At 38.3% G+C, this 11,958-nt stretch overlaps 1 protein-coding gene across 1 annotated transcript; it reads right to left on the bottom strand.

The window, feature by feature from the left end:
- Window positions 1-2,052: 2,052 nt before the first annotated feature.
- LOC311053867 (14-3-3 protein beta/alpha-2) lies at window positions 2,053-10,421 on the bottom strand. The gene is made up of 6 exons (XM_084069609.1): window positions 10,320-10,421; window positions 7,289-7,590; window positions 5,922-6,045; window positions 5,114-5,277; window positions 4,292-4,387; window positions 2,053-4,137 (listed from the first exon to the last, which is right to left on the bottom strand). Exons 2-6 carry the CDS (start codon window positions 7,580-7,582, stop codon window positions 4,081-4,083), a joined length of 735 nt encoding a protein of 244 aa, XP_083925735.1. The 5' UTR covers window positions 7,583-7,590; window positions 10,320-10,421; the 3' UTR covers window positions 2,053-4,080.
- Window positions 10,422-11,958: the final 1,537 nt, after the last annotated feature.

Here is an 11,958-nt window from a genome sequence, read left to right as displayed (position 1 = left end):
TGATTTCTTTTTTTTTACCTTAACCACTTGAACCCCAACATCCCTTTTCAACATTTCATTGAACCCTAACATCCCTTTTCTAACGAGAACTTTAGCCAAAAAATAGCAGATCTACAAGCTCACAACGCCTCGCGCTGCAAGGCGTTGTGAGCTTGTAGATCGGCTATTTTTTGGCAAAGAGGTGTTTGGTGTAGAGGGAAAAAAAGAGCAGACCAAGTAAACAAAAAAAGTTAAATCTGAAACACAATTTTTTACAATATAGAGGGGGTCCCTGCTTCATCTCTCTCTCTCAGCTAGGGGGTCCTTGGCCTGAAAACGTTGAAGACCCCTGCCCTGTGCTAGTGGTTATGTTTGAACATCTTTAGTTTTTGTTGATAAGTGGACTGCAATCCTTTGATGAAGAGTCAGTATGTTTAATTATCTGTGATGAAGTAGGCCTAGTATGTTTAATTATCTGTGATAAAGTAGACCTAGTATGTTTAATTATCTGTGATAAAGTAGGCCTAGTATGTTTAATTATATGTGATGATGTAGTAGGCCTAGAGGCCTAGTCAAGTTTGTTTCTCTATAAATAAAAAACACTTTCTGACCAACATGTTCGCACCAACTTAACTTCCAGCAAGAGAGAGAAAGACATGATTTTCTCAGCTTAACGGAGTAGTTCACCCAAGGACCTATTTTCTATCAATTACAGGCCCCATGGAGCCTTGAATTCATGGAGATTTCTTCGTTTTTGTCGCATTCCTGAGATAACAATTTGATGACCGGCGGAGTCTCCTGTTGACCAGCCACCCGGTCATCAAATCATTGTTGACAAAAAAATCTCCACTAATTCAAGGCTTCGTTGGGGTGTGTAATTGATCAATTGTTTGGGGGGGTGAACTACTTTAAGCTCTCGGACAGACACTAAACACAAGCCGACATTTAAATCAATAAAGTCGCACTTGATATCAAAAGACGAAGTGTATTATTATGTTTAAAGTGCTCTCATCATGAGTGACTCTTTAACAAACACATTTAATAAACGTTATCCAGAGATTTCAGACACTTACTTGGTTTTATGGTTGTCACACTGTAGTGATGTTGATGTTAGTCCGCTAGGGTAACGGCTGCTGTTCAATTGCCTTAATTACCGTCAGTGGCGTAAAGTAACTAAGTACATGTACTCAAGTACAATTTTTCTTTTTCTTTTTTACTTTACTTGAGTATTTCCAAATTTCAGTACTAATAATTATTTAGTAAGTATTTAGTAATACTAGTAATTTTACTACAGTAAAATATTATACTTTTACTCCACTACAATTCAATGATAGCTTTTGTTAAGTTACTTTGTAGACTATTATTACGAAACATACATTAACCACTTCAGCCTAATAATTCGGCCATTTGAAAATAGCCGATCGACAAGCTCACAATGCATGACGATGCAAGGCATTGTGAGCTTGTAGATCTATTTAATAGATTTGTATACATTTTGAAAACTTGAAATGGGACATTCTGCATAATGAGAACTTTTACTTTTGGTACTTTAAGTATATTTTAAGGCCAATACTTTTGTACTTTTACTCAAGTATATTCTGAATACCAGGCTTTTACTTGTATGGATTATTTCTACATTTTGGTATTCATACTTTTACTCAAGTACAAAATGTTGGTACTTCTTCCACCACTGCACCTGTATAATACTTCCGCGGCTTCCTCCGCGAGGTAAAGTAGTTCCCTGGACCCTGGTCCAAAAGCCCATAACAGTCTTCATCTCCATGTCGCCCTCTGGTGGTCGCAATTAGAATTGTTTGTCTATAAAAGATATTTTCTGACAGATTGTTATCCCTGTCAACAGTTATGGTTTACTAATTAAAGCTGACATCAAATGAACATTGTCTTCTTTTTTTACACATACCAATGGTTGACATTTACGCAATTCAACAAACCAAAAACTAATGTTTAAATTCTACTTTGACTTTTTAACATTTGTGGATATTAAGATTAGTTCTCTCTCTTCAGATGCCTTTTAGAAAACATCTAACCTATTGCAATAAAGATGAAGACATATTTTGCCTGTTATCTTAAACGAAACTTTATTTCACTGAATGGTCTTTGACACGTTCCTATTTCTTACATGTATAGTGAAACTAGAATGGTTTTAAGATACATACACAAATCTAGAATTACACCAACCATTGTTTTATCTCCATTTTCATCATCATTGCTTTTTAGAGCTATTCTACATTTTCACAACACGTGTGTGCACTGGGTAATAGACTGTTACAGAAGCAAATTTTTAGCCAGAAGACTTGTCAGTAAAAACAAAGCAAGTTGAGATACCTGATATACAGACAGGCTTTGTTCCACATTCACTAACTGCATTTTTCATCAAGCATAGAGATAAATTGACAAGATTTTTTTTTTCTTTACTTTTCTTTTTTCTTCTTTTTTTTTTAACTTAAGATTACCTCAATTCATTGGAACATTGTCAAGAGTAAACAGACTGTCAGCTATATGTGGAATGGTGTCTTCAACTACAGTATGTGGAATGTAGTGGTGATACAAGTATTGTGACACTGAGCTTCTTCAAAGGTGGATGGCATGGGGTTCTCTAATTCGCATCTCCAATATGAATTTGATTTCAACAGCCATTTCTCATACTAAAAGCCCGATTCACGCTTCGTGGCAGAAGGCGCCGTGTGCCGAAAATGGCCCCCGACCCATGAGCTCGCAACGTACGCTGTGAGCTTGCATGTCGTCCATTTTCGGCAAGCGACACAAATCGTGCCACCAAGTATGGAATTGGGCTGAACAAGAGGATTGACAAAACATGGTTATGACATAAACCTCTATGTTAGCAACGGAATCGTGTCTTGCCTAACTCATACTTACTTAAAAGTTCATTAGAAAAGAAAAAGAAAAAAAACAGCTGTTGCCACCTAATAAAAACAAAAGAGGCTGCAAGAGAAAGCCAGGCACAAAAACTTTGGAGAAAACAACCGCTTTAAAGAGGAACATTTTGCAAGCAGGATTGATACAGTGTGATAAGACATGTTTTTTTCTTTTTCTTTCAATTAACATCAATAAAAGGTTATTTTAGAGGTTTTAACATATAGATGATAGTCAATCTTGCAAAATACATGGAACCACATTTAAGCACATACCATTTTCATTGTACTGAGTTCAAGCAGCACCTGAACGAGTGAATAAACTACAGACAATCCACACTTAGTTGAAAAATAAAAATGAAAAATAAAATTAGCACTGCGTTTTTTAAAAGCCTAATATAGTGGAATGTCTTAATGTTGGAGGTAAATCTATCACAAGATTCTAAGGGGTCCCTTAATCAAAACTTTAAAATGGGTGAATTTGTGAACATTATTTAAAGAGCATAACACCAAGATGCCAGTGTCACAATACAGCCTGCCTCCTTTCTGTATGAGCCCACAGCAGAATTGCAGTTTGTTTAAATACAGGATTGTACTGTGTCTGAATTCCAAAAAACAATTTGGTTTGGGAAGCAAATGGAACACTTAGCATCACAGTGTTTGGTGAAAATTAACTGCCAGTTTAATTACCAACACGATAAAACCTGTAAATACCATGACGATTCACAAAAAAAAAAAAAAAATGATCGTAACAAAAAGAAAACAAAAAAAAAAAGGATGAAAAATGCACAACCAACTAGTTGGGACAAAGGAATTAAGGAAGGACGATTAGATTTCACAACCCCTCCCCCCCACATCTCATACACACACACAATCATTCAACATCCATCCACGCACGCTCGCTCGCTCTCTCAAAACACACAACCTAGCAAACACACACACACACGCACCCACACACAGAGCCAACAAAAAAACAGCAACATGAACTCGCTACTCAACACATGTTTCCACAAAGTGACTGAACCTGCTAACTGAAAATTACCCTGTCGCCTCCCAGAAAAAAACTGAGAGGGGTAAGCTAGTTGGTCAGGAGCAATTCAGGCTGCTTGTCATACAGAAGGGGGAGGGGCTGATGGAGTGGAGGGGGATGTATATAAGCTGTCTGTGTTTAAGATAAGAGTGTAGGTGGATTAACAGTGCAATTCCATTAGTTTTCCCCTTCGCCAGCCTCTGCTTCATCTCCCTGGTTTTCTGATGTCCACAGCTACAAAGAGAGAAAGATGCCATCAGTTTCCTTAGATACGTTTCAGTATTTATATCTTAATGATGTGGCTGGCTTCTCGCCTTAATGAGAAGCAGCATATCCTGCAGTCAGTATGCAGCAAAGAAAAAAAAAAGGCACAGGCCTTGGAACTCACAGTCAGGTTGTCCCTTAGTAGTTGCATTATCAGGGTGCTGTCTTTGTAGGAGTCTTCGTTCAAAGTGTCAAGTTCAGCAATGGCTTCATCAAATGCCTGGGAGATGAGCAAACATAAGCATTTTTCAGTTCACGCCCATGTGAGTAAAATGTCCCGGTGTGCGCTCATTCGTTAAATAACAATATTAATGTGATCCATGACATGATGTCAAACTAATCTGTACAATGGATTGGATTCTCTACAACGTGCATTAAAAAGTCTGAACTGGAGCGCAAATCTGTTTAGTATAGACTAAATGAATCAAGCCAAATATAAAGAAAGAATTTGGTGGCTAAAGCTAATAGCTACTGAATGTTTCACCCAAAATGACTATTTCTCTATCAATTTCTCATCCCATGAAACCTTGAAATTGGAGAAATTCGTTTTTGTCGCCTTCCTGAATGAAGAATCAGCAAGTGAAGACAATATTTGATTTGAAGTAAACAGGGGTCCAAGCTTTAAAGCAACATTTTATCAAAAATCATTTATAAACTCCAACATAACTCTCAGTGTAATCCAAATGTTGGAGGTTATAAACGCATATCTTTTTTTTGTTTTGCTGTCAAGCATGGACCCAGATTTTTTTGAATTCATCAAATATTCTCTTCATTCTTGGATTCTTCACTCAGGAATGAGACCAAAAAAAAACTTCATGGGGTGAATAATTGATAGAAAAAGAGTACTTTGGCGGTAAAGTACTCCTTAAAGGTAGGCCGGATGGGGGGAAAAACTTTGTAAGTGAGCAAACGAACGAACAAATGGTCTAGAGAAGCAGGTTCCTACCGTCTTTGCCAGGGTACAGGCCCTCTCCGGGTTGTTGAGGATTTCATAATAGAAGACTGAGAAGTTGAGAGCGAGGCCAAGCCTGATGGGGTGCGTTGGCTGCATCTCTTTTTTGCTGATGTCAAAAGCGTCCTGGTACGCCTGCTGAGAGTTATCCACCGTGGCTGCAGGAATACAAATGGATAGGAGCTTTATTCACCATACTCTTTACAGCTACTCAATATTCACAACACATGCCGTACACACAACAGTGAAGACTTTGACTGTTGCTAAATATGGAATCGTCACATAATAGAAGTACCGAGCAAAGCTATTTTAAAACACACAGAGGCTACTTATGTTGAGAAATAGCACTGGAGGGTATTTTATGTAATAATCAAGTGATTACTGGTCTGATGCACCTTACATCTTTTTATTTCTTCATTTTTACTGAATTCAAATGTCCGGTTATTATAATGCGTTACTTTTACATACTTAAGGATGCTTGATATGATTCTGGTTTTGTTGTGTGCCTGGTTGTTATCTCGTAGTCTTTTATATTTCATATTCATGGGACTGGGGGCTTGATCATTACCGATTTTGTACCTTATTAAAAGTTTGAATCTGTGGACCCTGGTTAACAATGGGGATCCAAATGAAATAAAATAGAAAATTGAATCAGTCACACTACTAGAAAGTGTCAGCTCTCCAAAAATGACTTGATGGAGTATTTCAATCATTATTAGTTTTCTTTTTCTATAAGAGAAACCATTCATCAAGTGTTTGAAATAGCACATGTACATTATGTAACCATGCCCAGTTCACTTACTCTTCTTGGAGTCTCCGTTGGCTACCTCAGAGAGGTATCTATAATAGTCGCCTTTCATTTTCAGGTAGAACACCTTGCTTTCAGCAGCAGTCGCGTTGGCAATGAGATGCTTGTCAAGAAGCCCCTGAAACACACAAAGGAACGGTTGAAATGAAAGTCTTTATGTCAAACTAACAACGTCTCATAATGCATGCATCTTACAGCATATGGTTGGTTTAAATTGCTATGGGTGCGATCGGAAATTGCGCACGGGAGCGCACTCGCCCATTAGTTTGTATTGGCCACTGCGCTCAGTGCTGTATTTCCGAACGCACCCTATATGACTATTAAACAAGCAGTGCTTAACTATCTATTATTTTCTTAGCGATTATTCAATCAATAATTAGTTTAGATTAGTCGAATAATCAAGAGAAGAACGTTGTTTTTAATATTTTCAAAATGTTTTATACATCAAAGAATCAATGAACCACTTAAGCTTTATTTTATACTTTTGCAAACAATAGTAACGTGCAAAATTTGTGAATTAAAAAATAGCACAAATAGTAGAGCTACAAGCTCAAAACGCGTCGCAGTGCGACGCGTTTTGAGCTTGCAGATCTGCTATTTTTGCTTTTTTTTTATTGGAATCCCGATTTTTTTTTTTATATTCTTGAATTGGAATCCTAAAAAGTAAATTTTATTTAATTGCATTTAGTTATATTTATGTTAACTTTATGAACTTAAATACAAATACATTGGACATAAAAAATACAATTTTAATACTAGTCATTAAGCTACTATAATACAGACTGAAGTAATTAAAGCAGGTCATGTTTGCATGTTTGGAATTGTAACAGCTGAAATCAATAATATATCACTATTCCGATATTAACTCATTCACTGCCAGAATTATTCTGGCTGCGTTTGAACACTGCCATATTTTTCATTGAAAAACAAAAGTACTCAGGAGCCGAGATACAGAATTTTTAAGTTTTAAGTTAACAAGGAAGTGGATGGGAGTCTATATCTTCGAAAAATCATATCTCCTTGGTCTTTGGGTCAAAAAAAAAAAAAAAATCTAAAAAAAAAAAAAAAAAAAAAAAAAATATTTTAAATTTTTTAAATTTTTTAAAAAGTCGTTTTAGTCGTTCTTGGCAGGCATGGCTTATGGACAGAAGTCGTTTTAGTCGTTCTAGGCAGTATATGAGTTAACCTGTGGGCCGCATTAAGTGAAAGTGGGGGCCGCATGTGGCCCCCGGGTCGCCAGTTGCCCATGTATGGAATAGATAGACTATCAATAGATTATTTTATTAAATGATCTATTCTTTTTTTATAATCAATTAAATCAATGAGTTCAATTAACTGTTGCACCCCCCCCCCCTACTTACCAGCACGTCGTTGCAGATATCCTGCAGCTCGGTTTCAATCTTCTCCCGATATTCACGAGCCATCTGCTGCTTCTTCTCGTTGCTCTCGGTCTTCTGCTCGATGCTGGAGATGACGCGCCAGGATGAGCGGCGCGCTCCCACCACGTTCTTGTAGGCGACGGACAGCAGGTTGCGCTCCTCGTTGGACAGCTCGCCGCCCTGCTCCGTCACCGACTTCATGGCGGCGGCCATGTCATCGTAGCGCTCTGCCTGCTCAGCGAGCTTGGCCTTCTGTACCAGGTCGTTCTTATCCATTTTATAGACTGAAGGAGAAAAAAATGACCGTTTCAGAGAAGCATGTAATATGAGGAGTCACTTTACCACATGAACCCTTTTGACTTAGTAAACTTCCATCTAAATTGGCATGCAATGTACATGGACTGCTTTTTTTCCATTTACCCCAGATCTCTATGCCAAAAATAGCCGATCTACAAGCTCATAATGTGTCACGTTTCGGTTGTGAGCTTGTAGATCTGCAATTTCTGGCTAATGTTCCCCCCCGAATATGGATAATGGGGTTCAAGTGGTTAAAATATGTGAAGGTTTCTGAAACCTCTTAGTATCGATAACTGCCACTCTCCCCTACTATATCAATTATAAACACAAATTATGTTTCATGGTGTGAAAATACTTTTGGCGCAGTACAGGTCATCAATACTCAAAAAGGTGCCAACATGAATGGATAAACGTTATGGATCGCTGCTGGGCCCCCCAAGGAGGATTCCACTAGTAGCAACTGGGCCAATGACATAACTTACTTCAAAGCTACTACGAGGGTAGCAGCTAGAAGAACCCAAGCTAATAATGTGTCATCAAATTGTTCTCTGCCAACGCCTCGCCTAGTTTCGGTTGAAACGCAATTAGCCCGACGCTAAGTTGCAACTTGCAAAGTGTAATAATCATGAGCTAAAATTACACATGGGGGGGTGAGGCCTCAGTGCTTGGAGATAACCATCGACATTCAGCTAACATTAGCTCGAAGAGCCTTCTTCCTGGGTCAGGGTTTACACCGTTTTACGGCCCTCTAGTTACAACACAACCCCTCTGGTGGCTGGGCTTCCTTTAGCTAACGCTAGCTCGGTTAAATGTGCTACTTTACATTAAGACCTGGAACTGTGTCATTTTTAGATTTGAGCTAAAAAGCATTATTTTACACTTTGGGCTATTCAAAAATATACAAGCTATATACAAGCTCATAGCCGAGTGCCGCGCTACGAGCTTGTAGATCTGCTATTTTTGAAAAATCGTGAAAATGTGTGCAAATCTTTGAATATATATATATTTTAAAACGAACATTTTTAACTCAAATCTTTGCTTCTGGGGGTCCCTGGAACAAAATATTTTGATGGGGGTCCGCTGCCAAATACATATAATTTGGGGGGTCCTTCACATGAAAAAGATTGAGCACCACTGATATAGAAACATAAATTTTTCAGAAAAATGTTGGGATTTAGGAGACATGTAGAATCGGCTTCAGGTCTCAATGGTGGCTAGCTTCCTTTAGCTAACGCTAGCTCGGTTAAATATGCTATTTAAAACTCCCGACATTCTATTCGTTTCATCTCGACTGTAATGTTACTTAGTGCTGCTGGAATGTGTGAAAAAAATGTGTTCACACGATGCACCGGCCCCCGATTACACAGTGACAACCCAACATGAGGAGGTATATGCGATATGATGATGATGGTGAATCTGACATGAGTTAAAATGGGGGGTTGGTTTGCTTGTCATACATTACAGTACAGCCGCCCGTACTGGTGGCGGTGGGGCGTATTAAGCTTGCATTTATTACATACTACTACAACTCCCCCATCTTCGGCTATATATTACGGCGCCGAATACACAAGACGATCTAAAAGAAAACACAACGCGATCGCAACAACATCGCAGATCAAGGTCTGTTTGTTGATCGGCAAGCGACACCCACCGTAATAGGACCAGAATATAAACGAGGGGCAAAGTGAGCTTAGCTTTAGCTTGGCTAGCAAAGCTACTAGGCCACAACGTTCAGCGTTGATTTTCATACCCCCCCCCCCCGTAGTAGGGCGGACGGACGGTGTCGCGCGCGGCGAGCAGCAGCAGATCTACAAGTTCTCAAAGCGTCACGGACGTGACGCTTTGAGAACTTGTAGATCTGCTGCTGCTTGTAGATCTACAATTAGATCTGCTATATAAATGAGATGGGATGGAGGGGGGGTACATCAGCCACCCTTCTTCCAGTATAACGTCAGACAGACACACAGCGAGGCCTTTAGTAGGAAATCGCCGCTTGTGTCATTTTTGCTCATAAAAACATCGATGATAATCGCGTCGCCAATATTAACATAATAAACGCCTGTAGCGAGTTATTATAGCCGTTTTCACCCGGCTGTAATAAAACATTAAGAAATAATAAATCATTTTTTAAAAAAAGGGAAACGAAAGAAAGGCTTTGATGGGGGGGGGGGGAAAGGGTGTCACGGAATCTGATTCAAAAACAGCTCGAGCGGTTCCGTCTCGAACTGTCTGTCGCTCGACCGACCGTCGACCCTTCTTCCTTCCTGAATCGCGCGACAAGTGTATGTCTGTCGCGCGACAGAACAATTACGTAATAATTCCAAGTTGAAACTTGAAAAAAAAAGCGTCGAACCATTTGTAAAAAAAAAAAAAAAACGCGTGATTTTCTTCTTACCATTTTTATCTTTTTTTTGCTCGTAGCGCGAGCGACTAGGAAGCATAGCAGAGCGACCCTGCCTTGCTTCCTCCTCCTCGCTCGCGCTACGCTATACGACCCAACTATAATAAATTAGCTCCCCGTGAACAGCTAGCTTTAGGCTAGCCTTAGCTTAGCTTAGCATAGCCCGTTAGCTAGCTAAGCTAGCCCCCAAGCTTGGTTTTTTTCCCGAGCTTTTACGGGTACAATTCAACGGGAAAGCGAGCCCCGCGTCTAACCTAACGTCGACCCCGGGAGCAACACCGGGATTGTGTGTAGATATACGGGTGGATAACTCACGATATAGTTGAGGTTTTTAGCCTGCTTTTGTACTGTGGACGATGCAGCCTCCCGTCCTCCGTCTGGCGCTCCGCGTATCGTTCAGGGCAGTACCACTTCCGGTACAATGGCACTGTACACTGTTTCCTCTTCCCTACAATGTGCATGAATAAAATATATTATACTGCTTTATATTCAAACATCCTTTACTTTGTGTTTTATGGCTCGAGTTATACATGGCAAAAAGTTAATTATTATTTCCTCCCTCATGTCTTCTGTGTTACTATGCATAAATAATATTTATATCATTTACTTTTACTTTTTTTGTTAATATGCCATGTATAACTCGAACCATAAAACACTTTTTTTTATTGTATTTGTATGTGTATTATCATTCCTTCCTCTCTGTCTTCTGTGTTACTAAATAATATCTGCTCTATATTCAAAATCCTTTACTTTGTGTTTTATGGCTCGAGTTATACATGGCATATTAACAAAAAAAGCTATTTTTTATTTTGTATGTGTATAATTATCATTTCCTCCCTCTATCATGTCTTCTGTGTTACTATGCATAAATAATATCTGCTTTATTCTATATTCAAAATCATTTACTTGAACTTTTTTATTAATATGCTAATCCTATGTCATAATATGCCATGTATAACTCAAACCATAAAACACAAAGCTATTTTTTTTTTCATTTGTATGTGTATTATCATTTCCTCCCTCTCTGTCTACATAAATATCTGCTTTATATTAAAATATACATTTACTTTAACTTTTTGTTAATATGCTAATCCTATGTCATGTATAACTCGTTCAAACACAAAGCAAATTTGTATTTATTTGTATGTGTAATATCATTGCCTCCCCCTCTCTGTCTTCTGTGTTACAATACATGAATAATGTCTGCTTTATTCAAATCATTTACTCACTTTTTTTATGTGTAATATATTTATTTTACTTTTATTTTATTAACAAGTGATTTTGAACCTTTTGTAATGTCAAGGACCTTAATTAGGCCATGGACCCCCATTTGTTAAGATTTATATCTCAGGGGTATAAAGACATACACTGATAAAATCAAGGGATAATTTAACACAAAATGGAACCAAATAAGACCATTTCTACACCCTCTGAGTTATGCAGACCCCTAAGGGTCCATTTGGTTCCTAATGATCAATCATTACTATTGTTATCTCTGGGTTTTGGTTATTATTGTATTTATTTGTACATGTAATGTAATAATGATGAAGATAGACTAAACATCATTTAGCTGGGGACCCACTAAAACCCCCACAATGGCCCCTGGGGGTCTCCAAACCCCACGTTGAGAACAATCAGAATCAACTTTATTGTCACATCACTGGTTTACAGGTGAAATTCGCAGCAGGGAGAGGGCAGGGAGGAAGAATTAAACATTAAATAAGCATATCAAAGAGAACATGAAAAGATCAAGACATCTACATAATATATAAATAGCATCAGACCAGCAGATACAGTGTGTACATGAGGTTAAGCATGGTGCAAAAGTGGAATAACATATTGTTATAGGTGTGTGAATGATTAGACATAAGGTGCAATAATACAACAATAAATAAAACAATCATTAAAAAAGAACTAATAAAACAATGATGCATGCATTGCACACTCCCTCTCT

Source organism: Gymnoscopelus microlampas, assembly GCF_963454915.1.
Source record: "Gymnoscopelus microlampas genome assembly, chromosome: 10".
Taxonomy (NCBI): Eukaryota; Metazoa; Chordata; class Actinopteri; order Myctophiformes; family Myctophidae; genus Gymnoscopelus; species Gymnoscopelus microlampas.
Note: the sequence above shows the minus strand (reverse complement) of the source record. Positions and strands in the feature narration are given on the sequence as shown.

Bases quoted from the DNA above. Each gene is read 5' to 3' on its own strand.
- LOC311053867 (XM_084069609.1), bottom strand. From the start codon at position 7,582: ATGGATAAGAACGACCTGGTACAGAAGGCCAAGCTCGCTGAGCAGGCA. The intron at 6,046-7,288 runs GTAAGTAGGGGG...TGTGTGTTTCAG, and splicing joins ATATCTGCAACGACGTGCTG to GGGCTTCTTGACAAGCATCT. The intron at 4,138-4,291 runs GTGAGTTCCAAG...CTCTCTTTGTAG, and splicing joins TACTAAGGGACAACCTGACT to CTGTGGACATCAGAAAACCA.